At 47.2% G+C, this 25,318-nt stretch overlaps 1 protein-coding gene across 1 annotated transcript in view; it reads left to right on the forward strand.

The window, feature by feature from the left end:
* cdkal (CDK5 regulatory subunit-associated protein 1-like 1) overlaps nt 1-25,318 on the forward strand; it is an 807,683-nt gene that overhangs the window by 436,074 nt on the left and 346,291 nt on the right. Inside the window, 1 exon segment of the mRNA NM_001173677.1 lies at nt 19,537-19,703. Within this exon segment, the coding sequence (NP_001167148.1) occupies nt 19,537-19,703 (167 nt within the window).

Here is a 25,318-nt window from a genome sequence, read left to right on the forward strand (position 1 = left end):
TCTCTCTCTCTTTCTTTTCACCCTGAGGAGTGAAGGAGCGAAGCTGTAAAAGCCTCATTAATAAGCCCTATTGTCCAGACCAGCAGCCGGAGCCGTCGGCAGCTGCTGCTTTGTGGCCACATCTTGTTTCCTACTTAGAGCGAAAAAACCACTGAATAGTCCAGATAGTGAATAGTCAAGGATAGGGTTAATGTATCCCCCTCCTCCTGTCTGTCCCTCTCTGCTCTGTGTTAACACAGGAGGTGGGGGGGGGGCTGCTGCTTGTTGCTATGATGGGGTGAGATGAATTGAGGGGGTGAAGGAAAGAGGCGAGGGGTTTTAAGGAAGGGTGGGGTGAGGGAAAGGGTGAGGGGGGTGAAGGAAAGGGGTGAGGGTGTTAAGGAAAGGGGTGAGGGGGGTTAGGGAAAGGGGTTAGGCTGTTGTGTTTTCCCATAATGCCGCTGCGTGCTGAACAACAGCAGGAACCAACTGAAGGCAGAATGAAAGGACAGATGGAGCAGTCCAATCCTTAATTATCATCCTCCTATTTCTCTCCCTCTCTCCTCGTTTCCCCCTCTCTCCTCTCCTACTCTCTCCTATCCCTCAATCTCTTTCTTTTCACCTCTAAACCTCTCCCTCTCTCCCCCGTTTCCACCCTGCCAGCGGAAGAATGAAATCCTATAAAAACGTTTATTTTGCACCTCCTGCCGTGAGAGGGAGAGAGAAGGAGGCAGGGAGGGCTGGGAGGGAGAGAGAGAATGTGGGAGGGGAGGGCTGGGAGGCAGGGAGAGAGAGGGGAGAGAGAGAGAGAGAGAGAGAGAGAGAGAGAGAGAGAGAAGGTGGGAGGGTGGGAGGGAGAGAGGGAGAGAATGTGGGAGGGAGGGCTGGGAGGCAGGGAGAGAGGGAGGGAGAGAGGTTAGGTGGGAGGGCGGGAGGAGAGAGAGAGAGAGAGAATGTGGGAGGGAGGGCTGGGAGGCAGGGAGATAGGGAGGGAGGGAGAGAGAGTAGGTGGGAGTGCGGGAGGGACGGAGAGAGAGCGAGAGAGAGAGAGAATGTGGGAGGGAGGGCTGGTGTAGCAGGTAGAGAGAGAGAGAAGGTGGGAGGGAGGGAGGGAGGGAGAGAGAGAGAGAGAGAGAATGTGGGAGGGAGGGCGGTGACAAAATCATATTTGTTGTGCTGTGTGGTGTAATGTGGAGATAAATCAGCCGTGAGGAGGTACTGCAGGGATGTAACACAGAGGCTTGTTGACATAACTCAGTCAAAACACTGGTAGGACAATGTGTTTCTCAGTAAAAACACTAAACGTTGGAGAACACATGACTTCCTGAAAACACAGAACAACAACAGTACTCAGACTTGTGTTGTGAGGGGAGCAGAGCCGTCGGTGAATCCCATCTGCCTGTGCCATGGCGGTTGATTCAATTGGCTGATGGTTGAAGTGGGCAGAACTCTGTGGTTCCAGGTTGTCTCACCTCCGGACCAAACTGTAGGATCGGCAATGACGGGTCTAACCTTAGAAGAACCAAAGAGACACACATTTTAGTGTTCAGTATCAGAGCAGGAGAGGAAATTTAACACGTGAATTGAACCTGATCTAACATATTACAGGGGGGAGAGGGGGGGAGAGAAAAAGGGAGGGAGGGAGTAGAGAAGTGGGGTGAGTTGAGGGAGAGACTGTATTGATCTATACTTTCCATGTACACACAGATTTCTCTCCTCTGTGCGTGAGCATTCACCCCTATCTATGAGACTGTGTGAGCATTCACCCCAATCTATGAGACTGTGTGAGCATTCACCCCATCTATGAGTCTGTGTGAGCATTCACCCCTATCTATGAGACTGTGTGAGCATTCACCCCTATCTATGAGACTGTGTGAGCATTCACCCCCATCTATGAGACTGTGAGCATTCACCTCTATCTATGAGACTGTGAACATTCACCCCTATCTATGAGACTGTGAACATTCACCCCTATCTATGAGACCGTGCGCATTCACCCCTATCTATGAGACTGTGTGAACATTCACCCCTATCTATGAGACTGTGTGAACATTCACCCCTATCTATGAGACTGTGAGCATTCACCCCTATCTATGAGACTGTGAGCATTCACCCCTATCTATGAGACTGTGAGAGCATTCACCCCTATCTATGAGACTGTGTGAGCATTCACCCCTATCTATGAGACTGTGAACATTCACCCCTATCTATGAGACTGTGTGAGCATTCACCCCTATCTATGAGACTGTGAGCATTCACCCCTATCTATGAGACTGTGTGAGCATTCACCCCTATCTATGAGACTGTGAACATTCACCCCTATCTATGAGACTGTGAACATTCACCCCTATCTATGAGACTGTGAGCATTCACCTCTATCTATGAGACTGTGAGCATTCACCTCTATCTATGAGACTGTGAGCATTCACCTCTATCTATGAGACTGTGAGCATTCACCTCTATCTATGAGACTGTGAGCATTCACCCCTATCTATGAGACTGTGAGCATTCACCTCTATCTATGAGACTGTGAGCATTCACCCCTATCTATGAGACTGTGAGCATTCACCCCTATCTATGAGACTGTGAGCATTCACCTCTATCTATGAGACTGTGAGCATTCACCCCTATCTATGAGACTGTGAACATTCACCCCTATCTATGAGACTGTGAGCATTCACCTCTATCTATGAGACTGTGAGCATTCACCCCTATCTATGAGACTGTGAGCATTCACCTCTATCTATGAGACTGTGAGCATTCACCTCTATCTATGAGACTGTGAGCATTCACCCCTATCTATGAGACTGTGTGAGCATTCACCCCTATCTATGAGACTGTGAACATTCACCCCTATCTATGAGACTGTGTGAGCATTCACCCCTATCTATGAGACTGTGAACATTCATATTTCTAGTCTCCCTCATTACTCGTTAGTCTCACGTCGGTACGAGGAAAAGTTGATTAAATGTGAAGTAGATATTTCACTTCCAGAAGATACGATTCTGTAAATGTTTTTTCATCTAATTCGAGTGGGAATTCAAGTTGTGAAAACACTCATACACTGAGTGGAGAAGGGAGGGTGAGGTGGGGGGGGAGAGGAGAGGAGAGAGGTAGTGTGGAGGAAGGGGAGACACTGAGTGGAGAAGGGAGGGTGAGGTGGGGGGGAGAGGAGAGGAGAGAGGTAGTGTGGAGGAAGGGGAGACACTGAGTGGAGAAGGGAGGGTGAGGTGGGGGGGGAGAGGAGAGGAGAGAGGTAGTGTGGAGGAAGGGGAGACACTGAGTGGAGAAGGGAGGGTGAGGTGGGGGGGGAGAGGAGAGGAGAGAGGTAGTGTGGAGGAAGGGGAGACACTGAGTGGAGAAGGGAGGGTGAGGTGGGGGGGAGAGGAGAGGAGAGAGGTAGTGTGGAGGAAGGGGAGACACTGAGTGGAGAAGGGAGGGTGAGGTGGGGGGGAGAGGAGAGGAGAGAGGTAGTGTGGAGGAAGGGGAGACACTGAGTGGAGAAGGGAGGGTGAGGTGGGGGGGGAGAGGAGAGGAGAGAGGTAGTGTGGAGGAAGGGGAGACACTGAGTGGAGAAGGGAGGGTGAGGTGGGGGGGAGAGGAGAGGAGAGGAGAGAGGTAGTGTGGAGGAAGGGGAGACACTGAGTGGAGAAGGGAGGGTGAGGTGGGGGGAGAGGAGAGGAGAGAGGTAGTGTGGAGGAAGGGGAGACACTGAGTGGAGAAGGGAGGGTGAGGTGGGGGGGAGAGGAGAGGAGAGAGGTAGTGTGGAGGAAGGGGAGACACTGAGTGGAGAAGGGAGGGTGAGGTGGGGGGAGAGAGGAGAGAGGTAGTTTGGAGGAAGGGGAGGCAGTGTAGTGGAGAAGGGAGGGTGAGGTGGGGGGAGAGGAGGGAGGTAGTGTAGTGGAAGGGGAGGTAGTGTAGTGGAGAAGGGAGGGTGAGGTAGTGTGGAGGAAGGGGAGGCAGTGTAGTGGAGAAGGGAGGGTGAGGTAGGGGGAGAGGAGAGAGGTAGTGTGGAGGAGGGAGGTAGTATGGAGGAAGGGGAGGCAGTGTAGTGGAGATGGGAGGGTGAGGTAGTGTGGAGGAAGGGGAGACACTGAGTGGAGAAGGGAGGGTGAGGTAGTGTGAAGGGCAGACACTGAGTGGAGAAGGGAGGGTGAGGTAGTGTGGAGGAAGGGGAGGCAGTGTAGTGGAGATGGGAGGGTGAGGTAGTGTGGAGGAAGGGCAGACACTGAGTGGAGAAGGGAGGGTGAGGTAGTGTGAAGGGCAGACACTGAGTGGAGAAGGGAGGGTGAGGTAGTGTGGAGGAAGGGGAGGCAGTGTAGTGGAGATGGGAGGGTGAGGTAGTGTGGAGGAAGGGCAGACACTAAGTGGAGAAGGGAGGGTGAGGTAGTGTGAAGGGCAGACACTGAGTGGAGAAGGGAGGGTGAGGTGGTGTGGAGGAAGGGGAGACACTGAGTGGAGAAGGGAGGGTGAGGTGGGGGAGAGAGGAGAGAGGTAGTTTGGAGGAAGGGGAGGCAGTGTAGTGGAGAAGGTGGGTGAGGTGGGGGAGAGGAGAGAGGTAGTGTGGAGGAAGGGGAGGTAGTGTAGTGGAGAAGGGAGGGTGAGGTAGTGTAGAGGAAGGGGAGGCAGTGTAGTGGAGAAGGGAGGGTGAGGTGGGGGAGAGGAGGGAGGTAGTGTAGTGGAGAAGGGAGGGTGAGGTAGTGTGGAGAGGAGAGAGGTAGTGTGGAGGAAGGGCAGACACTGAGTGGAGAAGGGAGGGTGAGGTGGGGGAGAGGAGGGAGGTAGTGGAGTGGAGAAGGGAGGGTGAGGTAGTGTGGAGAGGAGAGAGGTAGTGTGGAGGAAGGGCAGACACTGAGTGGAGAAGGCGTTGGATTAAGGGATTACTGATTGAAGTGGTTTCATGTCAAAGCCAGTTGACAGTTGGCTTCTGCTTTAGTTTATACCTTTGTGCCATTTTAATAGCTAGATTCCATAATGAGGTGGATTCCCCTCCAGTAAAATATTAACGCTGTTTATGATTAACCCTTTACGCCCACAGACCTGTCATCCCGTATACAGGTTGAAAATGTCAGATTTTATCATTGATCAGTCTCTACTCCTCACAGCTCTGTGTGGGTTATGACTGACAGCCGATCAGAGCTCAGTCTCTACTCCTCACAGCTCTGTGTGGGTTATGACTGACAGCCAGTCAGAGCTCAGTCTCTACTCCTCACAGCTCTGTGTGGGTTATGACTGACAGCCAGTCAGAGCTCAGTCTCTACTCCTCACAGCTCTGTGTGGGTTAAGACTGACAGCCAGTCAGAGCTCAGTCTCTACTCCTCACAGCTCTGTGTGGGTTATGACTGACAGCCAGTCAGAGCTCAGTCTCTACTCCTCACAGCTCTGTGTGGGTTATGACTGACAGCCAGTCAGAGCTCAGTCTCTACTCCTCACAGCTCTGTGTGGGTTATGACTGACAGCCAGTCAGAGCTCAGTCTCTACTCCTCACAGCTCTGTGTGGGTTATGACTGACAGCAGGTCAGAGCTCAGTCTCTACTCCTCACAGCTCTGTGTGGGTTATGACTGACAGCCAGTCAGAGCTCAGTCTCTACTCCTCACAGCTCTGTGTGGGTTATGACTGACAGCCGTTCTGAACTTGAGCACCTCAAGCGACAGGAAGTTGTCCCCATCCCTCCTGCTGATTGGACAACTTTTACACATGTTGTTGTTGTGTGAATGAGGGAAGTGCTGTAAATCCTGAGGAGTCGACGTGTTCTGAAAGACGTTGAGGATTATAATAAATACCACTTTGATGTCATACAAGCAAACCACACACCCTTCCAAATGTGTCCTTCACATTTCCATATAATAAAACTCATGTCATTTACAGTATCAACGTTTTATGAACGCTCTGCTTGATCCACAGTTACAGGGATGACATGTGATCCCCTGGGTTGTCCTGTATGGAATAAGTCTGTTTGTTTTTATTGTGAAGATAATTTAGCTGCGGAACAAAGACTTGAATGCGCTCATGACTCCATTCTATGGCAGCCCAACTGTTCCAATCCGCCGCATGTCATGGAAAGGGTTAAACACGGCCTGCGTGAAATCCTGAATACCTTGGACTACAGACACTGATCTAGCTGTGTGCGTTTTTAGATTGCGTAAAAACAACAACAGTGGTTGTGTAATGGTGGGGGGGGCTGTGTTCCAAATAAACATTTATAAAACTATAAATGTGCTTTCCTCAGTTGCTCAATGGCAAAGCTAGGACTGCTAAAAAACAGACACATTATAGTAGAATGTTATTTATTTGAGTCATAAAAGTCTTTTGACATTACTAAGGAGCTGAGTACAGTCTGGAGAGGTGTGTACTGTAGACACCAGTTAGTCCTCTCCCTCAAACCCACAGTCTGGAGAGGTGTGTAGTGTAGACACCAGTTAGTCCTCTCCCTCAAACCCACAGTCTGGAGAGGTGTGTAGTGTAGACACCAGTTAGTCCTCTCCCTCAAACCCACAGTCTGGAGAGGTGTGTACTGTAGACACCAGTTAGTCCTCTCCCTCAAACCCACAGTCTGGAGAGGTGTGTACTGTAGACACCAGTTAGTCCTCTCCCTCAAACCCACAGTCTGGAGAGATGTGTACTGTAGACACCAGTTAGTCCTCTCCCTCAAACCCACAGTCTGGAGAGGTGTGTACTGTAGACACCAGTTAGTCCTCTCCCTCAAACCCACAGTCTGGAGAGGTGTGTACTGTAGACACCAGTTAGTCCTCTCCCTCAAACCCACAGTCTGGAGAGGTGTGTAGTGTAGACACCAGTTAGTCCTCTCCCTCAAACCCACAGTCTGGAGAGGTGTGTACTGTAGACACCAGTTAGTCCTCTCCCTCAAACCCACAGTCTGGAGAGGTGTGTACTGTAGACACCAGTTAGTCCTCTCCCTCAAACCCACAGTCTGGAGAGGTGTGTAGTGTAGACACCAGTTAGTCCGCTCCCTCAAACCCACAGTCTGGAGAGGTGTGTAGTGTAGACACCAGTTAGTCCTCTCCCTCAAACCCACAGTCTGGAGAGGTGTGTAGTGTAGACACCAGTTAGTCCTCTCCCTCAAACCCACAGTCTGGAGAGGTGTGTAGTGTAGACACCAGTTAGTCCTCTCCCTCAAACCCACAGTCTGGAGAGGTGTGTAGTGTAGACACCAGTTAGTCCTCTCCCTCAAACCCACAGTCTGGAGAGATGTGTACTGTAGACACCAGTTAGTCCTCTCCCTCAAACCCACAGTCTGGAGAGGTGTGTAGTGTAGACACCAGTTAGTCCTCTCCCTCAAACCCACAGTCTGGAGAGGTGTGTACTGTAGACACCAGTTAGTCCTCTCCCTCAAACCCACAGTCTGGAGAGGTGTGTAGTGTAGACACCAGTTAGTCCTCTCCCTCAAACCCACAGTCTGGAGAGGTGTGTAGTGTAGACACCAGTTAGTCCTCTCCCTCAAACCCACAGTCTGGAGAGGTGTGTAGTGTAGACACCAGTTAGTCCTCTCCCTCAAACCCACAGTCTGGAGAGGTGTGTACTGTAGACACCAGTTAGTCCTCTCCCTCAAACCCACAGTCTGGAGAGGTGTGTAGTGTAGACACCAGTTAGTCCTCTCCCTCAAACCCACAGTCTGGAGAGGTGTGTAGTGTAGACACCAGTTAGTCCTCTCCCTCAAACCCACAGTCTGGAGAGGTGTGTAGTGTAGACACCAGTTAGTCCTCTCCCTCAAACCCACAGTCTGGAGAGGTGTGTACTGTAGACACCAGTTAGTCCTCTCCCTCAAACCCACAGTCTGGAGAGGTGTGTACTGTAGACACCAGTTAGTCCTCTCCCTCAAACCCACAGTCTGGAGAGGTGTGTAGTGTAGACACCAGTTAGTCCTCTCCATCAAACCCTTGTCGTTGTTTTGTCTTATCTATCACCTACTCCAACATGTTCATGAATATTCGTATCATGTTACTGAATGTATCCAGAGTATTTCGTTATCAACAAATGCAGTGAAAAGTACAGTAAATGTAAAATACACATAGAATCAACAGTGTAATGTTTGGATTCAGTCTTGTGTCAGGTGAACTGTTGTGTCCTCACCTTTTGTACTGTATATTGAATGTACTGTATATTGAATGTACAGTATATTGAATGTACTGTATATTGAATGTACAGTATATTGAATGTACTGTATATTGAATGTACTGTGTATCGAATGTACTGTGTATCGAATGTACTGTGTATCGAATGTACAGTATATTGAATGTACAGTATATTGAATGTACAGTATATTGAATGTACATTATATTGAATGTACTGTATATTGAATGTACTGTATATTGAATGTACTGTATATTGAATGTACAGTATATTGAATGTACTGTATATTGAATGTACTGTATATTGAATGTACAGTATATTGAATGTACTGTATATTGAATGTGCAGTGTATTGATTGTGCAGTATATTGAATGTACAGTATATTGAATGTACTGTATATTGAATGTACAGTGTATTGATTGTGCAGTATATTGAATGTACACTATATTGAATGTACAGTATATTGAATGTGCAGTATATTGAATGTACATTATATTGAATGTACAGTATATTGAATGTACAGTATATTGAATGTACAGTATATTGAATGTGCTGTATATTGAATGTACAGTATATTGAATGTACAGTATATTGAATGTACAGTATATTGAATGTACTGTATATTGAATGTACTGTATATTGAATGTGCAGTATATTGATTGTACAGTATATTGAATGTACAGTATATTGAATGTACAGTATATTGAATGTACAGTATATTGATTGTACAGTATATTGAATGTACTGTATATTGATTGTACAGTATATTGATTGTGCAGTATATTGAATGTACTGTATATTGAATGTACTGTATATTGAATGTACTGTATATTGAATGTATATCACGAGCCTCCGTCCTGTACAGTGGTTCTTCCTTTAATAGTTGTGGCGTACTGCAACACAGCTTGTGGGGTACCGCAGAATTGGCACGTCTATGGCACGTCATTTAAGTGTCCGCCATTGTTGCCAGAATGACTCAATTTACCAACGATTTGCAACTATCTACCACAAACGGTCGCGGCATAAACTCAAAACCTTTTAAAGAGCCACTGTATGTTGACTGGATCATGGGTTCACGGTCGAGGTCATGACTCACGTTTAGATTGTAAAATGGGATCGTTTTGTGGTGTATCAGTCAGTATGTGTTCTCCAGGAACTAAACAGGATGCATACTGGTGCCTATGTAGATGTAATCCAGATTACACCACTGAGCTTTTGTAGATGTAATCCAGATTACACCACTGAGCCTATGTAGATGTAATCCAGATTACACCACTGAGCCTATGTAGATGTGATCCAGATTACACCACTGAGCCTTTGTAGATGTAATCCAGATTACACCACTGAGCCTATATAGATGTAATCCAGATTACACCACTGAGCCTATGTAGATGTAATCCAGATTACACCACTGAGCCTATGTAGATGTAATCCAGATTACACCACTGAGCATTTCTAGATGTAATCCAGATTACACCACTGAGCCTATGTAGATGTGATCCAGATTACACCACTGAGCCTTTGTAGATGTAATCCAGATTACACCACTGAGCCTATATAGATGTAATCCAGATTAGACCACTGAGCCTTTGTAGATGTAATCCAGATTACACCACTGAGCCTATGTAGATGTAATCCAGATTAGACCACTGAGCCTATGTAGATGTAATCCAGATTACACCACTGAGCCTATGTAGATGTAATCCAGATTACACCACTGAGCCTATGTAGATGTAATTCAGATTAGACCACTGAGCCTATGTAGATGTAATCCAGATTACACCACTGAGCCTATGTAGATGTAATCCAGATTAGACCACTGAGCCTATGTAGATGTAATCCAGATTACACCACTGAGCCTATGTAGATGTAATCCAGATTAGACCACTGAGCCTATGTAGATGTAATCCAGATTACACCACTGAGCCTATGTAGATGTAATCCAGATTACACCACTGAGCCTATGTAGATGTAATCCAGATTACACCACTGAGCCTATGTAGATGTAATCCAGATTACACCACTGAGCCTATGTAGATGTAATCCAGATTAGACCACTGAGCCTATGTAGATGTAATCCAGATTACACCACTGAGCCTATGTAGATGTAATCCAGATTACACCACTGAGCCTATGTAGATGTAATCCAGATTACACCACTGAGCCTATGTCTTCCCTGTGGCTCAGTTGGTAGAGCATGGTGTTTGCAACGCCAGCATGGTGTGTGCAACGCCAGGGTTGTGGGTTCGATTCCCACGGGGGGCCAGTACAAAAAAAAAAAAAAAAAATATAATAATAATAATAATAAATATGAAATGTATGCATTCACTACTGTAAGTCGCTCTCGAGATAGAGCTCAGAAAAAACAAAAAAGTAAAAAGAAAAAATGTAGATGTAATCCAGATTACACCACTGAGCATATGTAGATGTAATCCAGATTACACCACTGAGCTATAGCTGTATATGGAGAAAGGAAACAGAGAAGAGCCTGGAGACATGGATGCTGTAATCTGAGCATGAATAAATATCTCTAGCAGCGGGACGATCGCCAGCGGTAACACAACGTTTATCATGCAGATTGGGGGGGAAGTAACACCGGGAATGTTATGAAAACAAGGTGTGTGGAGAGAAACAGAGAATAAAGATATGGGACATAAATATGTTATCAGTTCTTAGCCCTTATTAGCGTCTCTGCTCTCTCTGCCTGTTCTTTAGCATGCTAATCCTTAATGTTAAATAAAGAGCCCAGTCACTAGCCACCGCTGAGCTCTGGCCCGGGCTCCAGATATCCGGGGTTATGAACCTTGAGAGAGAAGAGGGTCATCTGTAATTACTCCACCCAGCAGTAATGGAGCTGAACGTCTTTAACATGTCTCTCTGCCGAGACGCTCGCTTAGCTTACCCCTGATTCTCTCTCTCTCTCTCTCTCTATATATAGAGAGAGAGAGAGAGAGAGAGAGAGAGAGAGAGAGAGAGAGAGAGAGAGAGAGAGAGAGAGAGAGAGAGAGAGAGAGAGAGAGAGAGAGAGAGAGAGAGAGAGAGAGAGAGAGAGAGAGAGAGAGAGAGAGAGAGAGAGAGAGAGAGAGAGAAACCTCGTGTTCTAGGGCTGAGAGATAGTGGGGCTCGTAATGACCACCTTACCCTGCCCTGGTACATAATGAACACCTCACCCTGGGTTTACCCCGTCCTGGTACATAATGAACACCTCACCCTGGGTTTACCCTGTCCTGGTACATAATGAACACCTCACCTTGGGTTTACCCTGTCCTGGCTGCTACGCTCGACAGCTGTAGAGTCCTTAGATCAGAGTAGGTATCTTAGTTCTCTGTGTTCAGATAGGGTAAACACTGCTTTAAAGTAGATGAAACAGAATGAATCATTTACACTCAGGCTTGAAAGGCCAAATGAAATGTTAGCTGTTAGCTTTTGGTGAGGCTTTCAAAAGGCAATTAACAATTTAGCTTTATTTTTGCTAAACTGTTGAAATATTAATTTAGTTGAGTGTAGCTACGTCGTGTATCGTTTAATGTGATTTCACTTTTTACACAAACCTCCCCAATGAGTTGAATGGATGTGAGCTGACAGGTTGTTCAGAGCTGTAGTCTATACTTCATCCCCCTCTACATTAAGGCAGAGAGATAAACATGGCTTGGATGTTCCTCTACCACTCACATCCACAGTGGAACAGGAAGTTCCTCTACAACACCACTCACATCCACAGTGGAACAGGAAGTTCCTCTACAACACCACTCACATCCACAGTGGAACAGGAAGTTCCTCTACAACACCACTCACATCCACAGTGGAACAGGAAGTTCCTCTACAACACCACTCACATCCACAGTGGAACAGGAAGTTCCTCTACAACACCACTCACATCCACAGTGGAACAGGAAGTTCCTCTACAACACCACTCACATCCACAGTGGAACAGGAAGTTCACCTACAACACCACTCACATCCACAGCGGAACAGGAAGTTCCTCTACAACACCACTAACATCCACAGTGGAACAGGAAGTTCCTCTACAACACCACTCACATCCACAGCGGAACAGGACACATATTTGGCTACGTACTGGGTAGTTTTACTTCTCCTGGAGCATAGGCCAGCTTCACTACGTACTGGGTAGTTGTACTTCTCCTGGAGCATAGGCCAGCTTCACTACGTACTGGGTAGTTTTACTTCTCCTGGAGCGTAGGCCAGCTTCACTAAGTACTGGGTAGTTGTACTTCTCCTGGAGCGTAGGCCAGCTTCACTACGTACTGGGTAGTTGTACTTCTCCTGGAGCGTAGGCCAGCTTCACTAAGTACTGGGTAGTTGTACTTCTCCTGGAGCGTAGGCCAGCTTCACTAAGTACTGGGTAGTTTTAATTCTCCTGGAGCGTAGGCCAGCTTCACTAAGTACTGGGTAGTTTTACTTCTCCTGGAGCGTAGGCCAGCTTCACTACGTACTGGGTAGTTTTACTTCTCCTGGAGCGTAGGCCAGCTTCACTACGTACTGGGTAGTTGTACTTCTCCTGGAGCGTAGGCCAGCTTCACTACGTACTGGGTAGTTGTACTTCTCCTGGAGCGTAGGCCAGCTTCACTACGTACTGGGTAGTTTTACTTCTCCTGGAGCGTAGGCCAGCTTCACTACGTACTGGGTAGTTGTACTTCTCCTGGAGCGTAGGCCAGCTTCACTAAGTACTGGGTAGTTTTACTTCTCCTGGAGCGTAGGCCAGCTTCACTACGTACTGGGTTGTTGTACTTCTCCTGGAGCGTAGGCCAGCTTCACTAAGTACTGGGTAGTTTTAATTCTCCTGGAGCGTAGGCCAGCTTCACTAAGTACTGGGTAGTTTTACTTCTCCTGGAGCGTAGGCCAGCTTCACTACGTACTGGGTAGTTTTACTTCTCCTGGAGCGTAGGCCAGCTTCACTACGTACTGGGTAGTTGTACTTCTCCTGGAGCGTAGGCCAGCTTCACTACGTACTGGGTAGTTGTACTTCTCCTGGAGCGTAGGCCAGCTTCACTACGTACTGGGTAGTTTTACTTCTCCTGGAGCGTAGGCCAGCTTCACTACGTACTGGGTAGTTGTACTTCTCCTGGAGCGTAGGCCAGCTTCACTAAGTACTGGGTAGTTTTACTTCTCCTGGAGCGTAGGCCAGCTTCACTACGTACTGGGTTGTTGTACTTCTCCTGGAGCGTAGGCCAGCTTCACTACGTACTGGGTAGTTGTACTTCTCCGGGGGGGGGCCCACGTACTGGATAGTTGTACTTCTCCTGGAGCGTAGGCCAGCTTCACTACGTACTGGGTAGTTGTACTTCTCCTGGAGCGTAGGCCAGCTTCACTACGTACTGGGTAGTTGTACTTCTCCTGGAGCGTAGGCCAGCTTCAATAGGTTTCTGTCTTATTCAGTCCTGGGACAGTTGACAACAGCAAGGAAACCATGATCTCTGTCCAAGGCAGACAAACATTCCCCAGCCAATGGAGCTGTTCCAAAAGCCAAACCTCTTCCTGACGTCAGAGTCCTGCCACACTGTTGGCTTGGGGTTAGTAGTGTTAGTGACAGACAGACGACAGACAGACACTTGGTTCAGGGAGGGTTGTGTTAGTAGAGTTAGTAACAGACAGACAGACGGCCTCAGACCTCCCCTGCCCTCGGCCCTCTGTTCCTGGGCCAGCAGCCTGCCTCCCTGCCCGGTCCTGGTGGTGGCTGTTTGGTGGCCTCCCTGCTCCAGCCCTCTCCTGTCCTCCCACCCCTGTTCCTGGGCCAGCAGCCTGCCTCCCTACCCGGTCCTGGTGGTGGCTGTTTGGTGGCCTCCCTGCTCCAGCCCTCTCCTGTCCTCCCACCCCTGTTCCTGGGCCAGCAGCCTGCCTCCCTGCCCGGTCCTGGTGGTGGCTGTTTGGTGGCCTCCCTGCACCAGTCCTCTCCTGTCCTCCCACCCCTGTCACTGGGCCAACAGCCTACGTTACAGCTCCAGCCTGATGTTTTGTTTGGAGAGGGTTAGGCAAAGCACTCAGCTGTTCTCCTGGCCCTGGCTGCCTGCACCCTCTGCAGCCGCCCCCCTGTATGTTTGGGACTCTCCCTTTCCACCTCTCCCCCCTGCTTGTTCAGGGACACACCCTCCAGTCCTCTCCACCCTGTTGCTCTAAACCCAGAGATCACACTCTTTCCCTGTCTCTTTCCACACCGGCCCTGTTTCCATCCCTCTCTGTTTCTCCGTTGGCCTCCCTTGTGAGATGTTGTGTGCGTTACAGGTTTTGTAGGAATGTATTTATGAAAAGCAGCCTCCCCATCCACCCATGAATGTATGACATCAAACCTTCCTGTAGATGGGTTCTAATGGGGCTGCTGTGGAAAGAACATCAAGGAAGCAGGTCACAGTAACACAGCATTCATCTCATTTAACCACATGCAGGTGATGGAAATGTCAGGCTGACACTCACGTCCTGTTTTCTTGCCGTGGTAAACGATTGAGTCCTCTTTTCAGTTCATACAGGTTAATTGGTTTAGTTTTTTTACTAGTTTACCCCCATCACCTTGCTATGAGCACTCCCATTAGGAGGCAAGGTGCTTCTGTACCCCTGTTGAAGTTGTTATGATATTCAGATTGTTTGGCTGTGTTTTTTACAAGTTAACCTCCGCTATAGGCAAGGTTCTGATATTCCCATACAGAAACTCTTTTCCAAGTCCAATTGTTTGGCTTGCTTATCCTTCTCAGTGAGGCACAGGACAAGGAGGCTCCCTCATTGTTCGCCATATTCAAAACCGCTTGCTGAAGCCATCTGCCAAAAATAACATTACTGAATCCAAGGTTATGAAATCACTTTTAAAAAGTTACTATATCAAAGAGGCAGATTCCCAGTCTCAGATCTGACCTCAATGCCGGTGTGGGATTTAACATCTAGGTCAACAAGTCTCTACAGAGGTTCTCCAGTGTTCTTTACTTCAAATCCTGAGGAACAAGATTGGTATTGTAGACCCAAGGTTCTTGTTGTAGACCCAAGGTTCTTGTTGTAGACCCAAGGTTCTTGTTGTAGACCCAAGGTTCTTGTTGTAGACCCAAGGTTCTTGTTGTAGACACAAGGTTCTTGTTGTAGACACAAGGTTCTTGTTGTAGACACAAGGTTCTTGTGGAAAGTCGTTATTGTTTAAATAAAAATGTTGCTACTTCTCTGGTGTTTTGGTTTGGGTTGACTATTTTATATGTTGCTACTTCTCTGGTGTTTTGGTTTGGGTTGACTATTATATATATGCTACTTCTCTGGTGTTTTGGTTTGGGTTGACTATTATATATGTTGCTACTTCTCTGGTGTTTTGGTTGACTATTTTATATGTTGCTACTTCTCTGGTGTTTGGGTTGACTATTATATATGTTGCTACTTCTCTGGTGTTTTGGTTTGGGTTGACTATTTTATATGTTGCTACTTCTCTGGTGTTTTGGTTGACTATTATATATGTTGCTACTTCTCTGGTGTTTGGGTTGACTATTATATATGTTGCTACTTCTCTGGTGTTTGGGTTTGGGTTGACTATTTTATATGTTGCTACTTCTCTGGTGTTTGGGTTGACTATTTTATATGTTGCTACTTCTCTGGTGTTTTGGTTTGGGTTGACTATTTTATATGTTGCTACTTCTCTGGTGTTTTGGTTGACTATTATATATGTTGCTACTTCTCTGGTGTTTTGGTTTGGGTTGACTATTTTATATGCTGCTACTTCTCTGGTGTTTTGGTTTGGGTTGACTATTATATATGTTGCTACTTCTCTGGTGTTTTGGTTGACTATTTTATATGTTGCTACTTCTCTGATGATTATTGATGTTTTGGTTTCAGCCTCTCTGTCTCAGGTTCAGTGTTCAGCCTGCGGGAAATTGACGTTGAAGGATTTCATTGATAATTAATCAGGGTTTTCTGATTTGAACAGAAGCTGGCTGCATGGGGAAAATGGAGGGGGGGAGAGAGAGAGGAATCTTGATGCAGTCTGAGGTCCTCTGAGAGTGGAACAGGGAGAAAGAGAGAGACCTCATTAGCTAGCTACTCACCTGAATACAACCTTACTGTCATGTTGTTCAGTATTCAGCTGATCTCCACCATGATATATCCCATAATCCTCCATCAGATCATTATGCAGACTTCTCAGCCCCTGGAAGGCACTGTAAGGTCAGTAGGTTAACCTCTGATCATTGGTTCTGTACTGTCGACTCTGTGTAATGATGAAGGTTTCTGGAAACCACTGCGCTCAGAACTGGTTCGTTGAGCAAAACATTAGATTCACTGAAGAGGGTTCACACTCAGACTTCCCTACTTATTTTCTCCTGTTTATTTATTACAGAGGCAACAATAGCAAAACAATGTAATCGAAGCTTTTGACCATGGTGGCTTAGTCCCCAATTAGCTGCCAGATACAGATCACAACATAAGCATCAGTTGACAGTTTGAAGCAAAGCAACAACAACGAGCATGTCTCCTTGCCCCCAAACATTCAGATTTTCTCATTCTTCTGGTAAACATTCCTTATCAGACTCATGTCACATCTGCCTCTCGCATTGCAGGCCTTGGTGCAAGTAGTATTTGTAGTCTTTAGCTCCATATATGATTGAGCTTGCCTGGTACCTAAAATATGGCTGCCCGTACTGGTACCTAAAATATGGCTGCCCGTACGGGTACCTAAAATATGGCTGCCCGTACGGGTACCTAAAATATGGCTGCCCGTACTGGTACCTAAAATATGGCTGCTCATACGGGTACCTAAAATATGGCTGCCCGTACGGGTACCTAAAATATGGCTGCCCGTACGGGTACCTAAAATATGGCTGCCCGTACGGGTACCTAAAATATGGCTGCCCGTACGGGTACCTAAAATATGGCTGCCCGTACTGGTACCTAAAATATGGCTGCCCGTACAGGTACCTAAAATATGGCTGCTCATACGGGTACCTAAAATATGGCTGCTCATACGGGTACCTAAAATATGGCTGCCCGTACAGGTACCTAAAATATGGCTGCCCGTACGGGTACCTAAAATATGGCTGCTCATTTGGGTCCCAAGGAAGTCACATATCAATGTTAAGGATTTAGTCTCCTCAATTATGTGTATATAATTATTACATATGGTTCATTGTGTGTCTTTGTGTGTGAGTCTGTCTGTGTGTGTGAGTCTTTCTGTGTACGTGAGTCTGTCTGTGTGAGTCTGTGTGTGTGAGTCTGTGTGTGTGAGTCTGTATGCGTTAGTCTGTGTGTGTGAGTCTGTGTGTGTGAGTCTGTGTGCGTGAGTCTGTTTGCGTGAGTCTGTTTGCGTGAGTCTGTGTCTGTGTGTGTGAGTCTGTTTGCGTGAGTCTGTGTGCGTGAGTCTGTGTGCGTGAGTCTGTTTGCGTGAGTCTGTGTCTGTGTGTTTGAGTCTGTTTGCGTGAGTCTGTGTGAGTCTGTGTGCGTGAGTCTGTGTGAGTCTGTGTGCGTGAGTCTGTGTCTGTGTGCGTGAGTCTGTGTGCGTGAGTCTGTGTGTGTGAGTCTGTGTGTTTGAGTCTGTGTGCGTGAGTCTGTGTGCGTGAGTCTGTGTGCGTGAGTCTGTTTGCGTGAGTCTGTGTCTGTGTGTTTGAGTCTGTTTGCGTGAGTCTGTGTGAGTCTGTGTGCGTGAGTCTGTTTGCGTGAGTCTGTGTCTGTGTGTTTGAGTCTGTGTGCGTGAGTCTGTGTGCGTGAGTCTGTGTGCGTGAGTCTGTTTGCGTGAGTCTGTGTCTGTGTGCGTGAGTCTGTGTCTGTGTGTTTGAGTCTGTTTGCGTGAGTCTGTGTGAGTCTGTGTGCGTGAGTCTGTTTGCGTGAGTCTGTGTCTGTGTGTTTGAGTCTGTGTGCGTGAGTCTGTGTGCGTGAGTCTGTGTGCGTGAGTCTGTTTGCGTGAGTCTGTGTCTGTGTGCGTGAGTCTGTGTGCGTGAGTCTGCGTGAGTCTGTGTGCGTGAGTCTGTGTGCGTGAGTCTGTGTGCTCGTTCAGTTTGACTACCTCCCAGCTACATGTATCTTACTCAGTTATTGAAATGATCCCTTGCAGTCAGTGTGAACTAGAATCAGCCAACTGTCTCCTCTGAATCCTGAATGGGAAGTGATCTGCCATGAGATGTGTTAGTGTTCCACATCTAGGTAGGAGATGGACACCTGGTTGTTAAGCTACTTCCATTTCATCTGCAGGACTGGTCAAGAAATTATTATTTTGTTGTAGGTATTTATCAAGTTAGCCTATTTACTAAGGTATTTACTAAGACTTTACTAAGGTATTTACTAAGGTAGCCTAACTAAGACATTACTAAGGTATTTACTAAGGTAGCCTAACTAAGACTTTACTAAGGTATTTACTAAGGTAGCCTAACTAAGACTTTACTAAGGTATTTACTAAGGTAGCCTAACTAAGACTTTACTAAGGTATTTACTAAGGTAGCCTAACTAAGACTTTACTAAGGTATTTACTAAGGTAGCCTAACTAAGACTTTACTAAGGTATTTACTAAGGTAGCCTAACTAAGACATTACTAAGGTATTTACTAAGGTAGCCTAACTAAGACTTTACTAAGGTATTTACTAAGGTAGCCTAACTAAGACTTTACTAAGGTATTTACTAAGACATTACTAAGACATTACTAAGGTATTTACTAAGACGTTACTAAGGTATTTACTAAGACGTTACTAAGGTATTTACTAAGGTATTTACTAAGGTATTTACTAAGGTATTTACTAATGTATTTACTAAGACGTTACTAATGTATTTACTAAGGTATTTACTAAGACATTACTAAGGTATTTACTAAGACGTTACTAAGGTATTTACTAAGACGTTACTAAGGTATTTACTAAGGTATTTACTAAGGTATTTACTAAGGTATTTACTAATGTATTTACTAAGACGTTACTAAGGTATTTACTAATGTATTTACTAAGGTATTTACTAAGACGTTACTAAGGTATTTACTAAGACGTTACTAATGTATTTACTAAGGTATTTACTAAGACGTTACTAAGGTATTTACTAAGACGTTACTAATGTATTTACTAAGGTATTTACTAAGGTATTTACTAAGGTATTTACTAAGACGTTACTAAGGTATTTACTAAGGTATTTACTAAGGTATTTACTAAGGTATTTACTAAGGTATTTACTAAGACGTTACTAAGGTATTTACTAAGGTATTTACTAAGGTATTTACTAAGGTATTTACTAAGACGTTACTAAGGTATTTACTAAGAAGTTACTAAGGTATTTACTAAGGTATTTTTTTACCAGTAATCACCTTCTATATTATGTTGGTATGCTGCCGTATCAGATGCTATTCATTGTATTTTATGATAATCCATATGTTTTCTTAGTGTACATCTCTTTCCTTTTCCTCAGAGACAATAATTACAACTATTTACTTGTTGGTTTCTTTGTGATTTTCCATGTGTTTTTTAGTTATTACAGGACGTCATGGTATTTAGTGTGTTCTCTCTCTCTCTCCTCAGAGGGTGTGTGTGAGATCTGGCTGACCAGTGAGGACACCGGGGCATATGGGAAGGACATCGGGACAGACCTGCCCACTCTGCTATGGAGACTAGTGGAAGAGATTCCTGAAGGAGCCATGCTGAGACTGGGCATGACCAACCCTCCATACATCCTGGAGCACCTAGAGGTACTGTCAACGTGGTGTGTGTGTGTGTGTGTGTGTGTGTGTGTGTGTGTGTGTGTGTGTGTGTGTGTGTGTGTGTGTGTGTGTGTGTGTGTGTGTGTGTGTGTGTGTGTGTATTGACTGTATACATATTTAGGAATTCACAGATGTTCACTAGTTGACATCCAGGCCTGACACTATGTTTCTGAGTTCCTCTACAAGGTAACTGTTCTCAGCACCAGCAGTAACATCAGTTGTTGAACAACGGACAGAGACTGTCTCCTCAGGTGGAAGGAGGATTATAGTGAGGCTGTGTGTGTCTGACAGAGTTGTGTGTGTGTGTGTGTGTGTGTGTGTGTGTGTCTGACAGCGTGTGTGTGTTAGTGTATGTGTCTGACAGCGTGTGTGTGTGTGGGTGTGTCTGACAGCGTGTGTGTGTGTGTGTGTGGGTGTGTCTGACAGCGTGTGTGTGTGTGTGTGTGTGTGTGTGTGTGTGTGTGTGTGTGTGTGTGTGTGTGTTAGTGTATGTGTCTGACAGCGTGTGTGTTAGTGTATGTGTCTGACAGCATGTGTGTGTGGGTGTGTCTGACAGCGTGTGTGTGTGTGTGTGTGTCTGACAGCGTGTGTGTGTGTGTCTGACAGCATGTGTGTGTGTGTGTGTGTGTGTGTGTGTGTGTCTGACAGCGTGTGTGGGTGTGTCTGACAGCGTGTGTGTGGGTGTGTCTGACAGCGTGTGTGTCTGACAGCGTGTGTGTGTGTGTGTGTGTTAGTGCTGTAATCCCGGGGATGTGCCACACTAGTAACAAGGTAGAAGTACTGTGAGAAGCTGTTTTAATTGGCTGGGGGGTTCATTGAGGTTGTAATGTGGTCCCATATGTATAGGCCACGTTTCTGCTCTGATACATTCAAATGAAAACCTGATGAAGCTTTCTGCTAATGAAGGAAATACCAGTTAAATGCTAATTCCTTGTGTAAGGATATGGTTGGATGGATGTGGAGGACAGTGGGAAGGCATTTTTTGTTTCCTGTGATGGGTTCATCTGCCTAGCGATGGGTTCATCTGCCTAGCGATGGGTTCATCTGCCTAGCGATGGGTTCATCTGCCTAGCGATGGGTTCATCTGCCTAGCGATGGGTTCATCTGCCTAGCGATGGGTTCATCTGCCTAGCGATGGGTTCATCTGTCTAGCGATGGGTCCATCTGCCTAGCGATGGGTCCATCTGCCTAGCGATGGGTCCATCTGCCTAGCGATGGGTCCATCTGCCTAGCGATGGGTTCATCTGCCTAGCGATGGGTTCATCTGCCTAGCGATGGGTTCATCTGCCTAGCGATGGGTTCATCTGTCTAGCGATGGGTCCATCTGCCTAGCGATGGGTCCATCTGCCTAGCGATGGGTTCATCTGCCTAGCGATGGGTTCATCTGCCTAGCGATGGGTTCATCTGCCTAGCGATGGGTTCATCTGCCTAGCGATGGGTCCATCTGCCTAGCGATGGGTTCATCTGCCTAGCGATGGGTTCATCTGCCTAGCGATGGGTTCATCTGCCTAGCGATGGGTTCATCTGCCTAGCGATGGGTTCATCTGCCTAGCGATGGGTTCATCTGCCTAGCGATGGGTCCATCTGCCTAGCGATGGGTTCATCTGCCTAGCGATGGGTCCATCTGCCTAGCGATGGGTTCATCTGCCTAGCGATGGGTTCATCTGCCTAGCGATGGGTTCATCTGCCTAGCGATGGGTCCATCTGCCTAGCGATGGGTCCATCTGCCTAGCGATGGGTCCATCTGCCTAGCGATGGGTCCATCTGCCTAGCGATGGGTCCATCTGCCTAGCGATGGGTCCATCTGCCTAGCGATGGGTTCATCTGCTGTGTTCTTCCAACCAGCTAAAGGCCAGAGCTGTCTGCTTGGGCTTGTTTCTTTCTCAGATACTTCAGATATTACGTCACCTGCTATTGGACAAAATCAAAGGAAATGGTTTTGATTGGTGAGGAGAATGCCAAGTGCACTCTCCTAAGCCTCTCACGTCGGTTACTTCTGACACATCCAGAAAATAACGATGCCGACGAGCTCGTCTCCATTTTGGTGATTGGTGCTGTTAGATCCAGATTGGGCTCATGGGCATTTCATTTGGACATTCTTTTTTCGGGGGGATTACATTGCACCTTTAATGGATATACTTTCTGTCTCTCCAAGACATGAAAAGATATCTGAACAAAGCCTAGTGCTTCCTGTTTGACATTTTCCTTTTTCCTTTTATTTCTGAACGGTCGGTCTCGCTACTGCGATGATGGAGTGACAGTGGGAAAAGGGCAGTAGTGGAGCTAGTAAATTACAGGGTGATTTGAGCTGTGAAGGGCTGTGTGATTCTGTGACGTATTAAGACCTTTAGTAAGGAAGGTGTTTAGCACAGCATTAAGCCCAGAGACAGTCAGAGAACCAGAGGGGGGTTAGAAATATCTCTCACTATCTCTCTCTCTGTCTCTCCCTCTCTCTAACTCTCTCTCTTTCTTTCTCTCTCTCTCTCTCTCTCTCTCTCTCTCTCTCTCTCTCTCTCTCTTCCCCTCTCATTTTCTCTTTCTCTCTCTTTCTCACTCTCACTGTCACTTTCTGCCTTGGTAATTGCAAAGCAGCTGACAGACACAGGAGAGGTGAGAGGAGTTGAGGGAGGGGGAGAGGAGGGGACAGGAGAGGTGAGAGGAGGGGACAGGAGAGGTGAGAGGAGGGGACAGGAGAGGTGAGAGGAGTTGAGGGAGGGGGAGAGGAGGGGACAGGAGAGGTGAGAGGAGTTGAGGGAGAGGAGTGGACAGGAGAGGTGAGAGGAGTTGAGGGAGGGGGAGAGGAGAGGACAGGAGAGGTGAGAGGAGTTTAGGGAGGGGGAGAGGAGAGGACAGGAGAGGAGAGGAGTGAAGAGGAGGTCTTTGGATGATTTGGATTGAAGTTAGCAGGAAAGGAGAGGTGAGGGGTGAGGGTAACACCTGACTGACTAGACATGAAACTAAATGGAGGGAAAATAACTGTTGTCCTTCAGGATCAAATCAGTTAAATAAAGGATGATATGAGAGAGAATCTGAATATACTGATGAACTATTATCTCTACTAGGACGCTCACACTGAAGTGGGTCAAGGAGACCCTGAGTTATTCATTATTAGAAGGGGTAGGCAGGGAAGGGATGGAGAGAAGACAGTCTATATGAAGGGGTAGGCAGGGAAGGGATGGAGAGAGAAGACAGTCTATATGAAGGGGTAGGTAGGGAAGGGATGGAGAGAGGACAGTCTATATGAAGGGGTAGGTAGGGAAGGGATGGAGAGAGAGGACAGTCTATATGAAGGGGTAGGCAGGGAAGGGATGGAGAGAAGACAGTCTATATGAAGGGGTAGGCAGGGAAGGGATGGAGAGAGAGGACAGTCTATATGAAGGGGTAGGTAGGGAAGGGATGGAGAGAGGACAGTCTATATGAAGGGGTAGGTAGGGAAGGGATGGAGAGAGGACAGTCTATATGAAGGGGTAGGTAGGGAAGGGATGGAGAGAGAGGACAGTCTATATGAAGGGGTAGGTAGGGAAGGGATGGAGAGAGAGGACAGTCTATATGAAGGGGTAGGGAAGGGATGGAGAGAGAGGACAGTCTATATGAAGGGGTAGGCAGGGAAGGGATGGAGAGAGAAGACAGTCTATATGAAGGGGTAGGCAGGGAAGGGATGGAGAGAGGACAGTCTATATGAAGGGCAGGGAAGGGATGGAGAGAGGACAGTCTATATGAAGGGGTAGGTAGGGAAGGGATGGAGAGAGAGGACAGTCTATATGAAGGGGTAGGCAGGGAAGGGATGGAGAGAGAGGACAGTCTATATGAAGGGGTAGGCAGGGAAGGGATGGAGAGAGAGGACAGTCTATATGAAGGGGTAGGTAGGGAAGGGATGGAGAGAGAAGACAGTCTATATGAAGGGCAGGGAAGGGATGGAGAAAGAGGACAGTCTATATGAAGGGGTAGGAAGGGAAGGGATGGAGAGAGGACAGTCTATATGAAGGGGTAGGTAGAGAAGGGATGGAGAGAGGACAGTCTATATGAAGGGGTAGGCAGGGAAGGGATGGAGAGAGAGGACAGTCTATATGAAGGGGTAGGCAGGGAAGGGATGGAGAGAGGACAGTCATATGAAGGGGTAGGTAGGGAAGGGATGGAGAGAGGACAGTCTATATGAAGTGGTAGGTAGGGAAGGGATGGAGAGAGGACAGTCTATATGAAGGGGTAGGTAGGGAAGGGATGGAGAGAGAGGACAGTCTATATGAAGGGGTAGGTAGGGAAGGGATGGAGAGAGAGGACAGTCTATATGAAGGGGTAGGCAGGGAAGGGATGGAGAGAGAGGACAGTCTATATGAAGGGGTAGGTAGGGAAGGGATGGAGAGAGAAGACAGTCTATATGAAGGGCAGGGAAGGGATGGAGAGAGAGGACAGTCTATATGAAGGGGTAGGAAGGGAAGGGATGGAGAGAGGACAGTCTATATGAAGGGGTAGGTAGAGAAGGGATGGAGAGAGGACAGTCTATATGAAGGGGTAGGCAGGGAAGGGATGGAGAGAGAAGACAGTCTATATGAAGGGGTAGGTAGGGAAGGGATGGAGAGAGGACAGTCTATATGAAGGGGTAGGTAGGGAAGGGATGGAGAGAGAGGACAGTCTATATGAAGGGGTAGGCAGGGAAGGGATGGAGAGAGAAGACAGTCTATATGAAGGGGTAGGTAGGGGAAGGGATGGAGAGAGAAGACAGTCTATATGAAGGGGTAGGTAGAGAAGGGATGGAGAGAGGACAGTCTATATGAAGGGGTAGGCAGGGAAGGGATGGAGAGAGAGGACAGTCTATATGAAGGGGTAGGCAGGGAAGGGATGGAGAGAGGACAGTCTATATGAAGGGGTAGGCAGGGAAGGGATGGAGAGAGGACAGTCTATATGAAGGGGTAGGTAGGGAAGGGATGGAGAGAGGACAGTCTATATGAAGTGGTAGGTAGGGAAGGGATGGAGAGAGGACAGTCTATATGAAGGGGTAGGTAGGGAAGGGATGGAGAGAGAGGACAGTCTATATGAAGGGGTAGGTAGGGAAGGGATGGAGAGAGAGGACAGTCTATATGAAGGGGTAGGTAGGGAAGGGATGGAGAGAGGACAGTCTATATGAAGGGGTAGGTAGGGGAAGGGATGGAGAGAGAGGACAGTCTATATGAAGGGGTAGGTAGGGAAGGGATGGAGAGAGAGGACAGTCTATATGAAGGGGTAGGTAGGGAAGGGATGGAGAGAGAGGACAGTCTATATGAAGGGGTAGGTAGGGAAGGGATGGAGAGAGAGGACAGTCTATATGAAGGGGTAGGCAGGGAAGGGATGGAGAGAGGACAGTCTATATGAAGGGGTAGGTAGGGAAGGGATGGAGAGAGAGGACAGTCTATATGAAGGGGTAGGTAGGGAAGGGATGGAGAGAAGACAGTCTATATGAAGGGGTAGGCAGGGAAGGGATGGAGAGAGGACAGTCTATATGAAGGGGTAGGTAGGGAAGGGATGGAGAGAGAGGACAGTCTATATGAAGTGGTAGGTAGGGAAGGGATGGAGAGAGGACAGTCTATATGAAGGGGTAGGTAGGGAAGGGATGGAGAGAGGACAGTCTA

Source organism: Salmo salar, chromosome ssa05 (assembly GCF_905237065.1).
Source record: "Salmo salar chromosome ssa05, Ssal_v3.1, whole genome shotgun sequence".
NCBI classification, from domain to species: domain Eukaryota; kingdom Metazoa; phylum Chordata; class Actinopteri; order Salmoniformes; family Salmonidae; genus Salmo; species Salmo salar.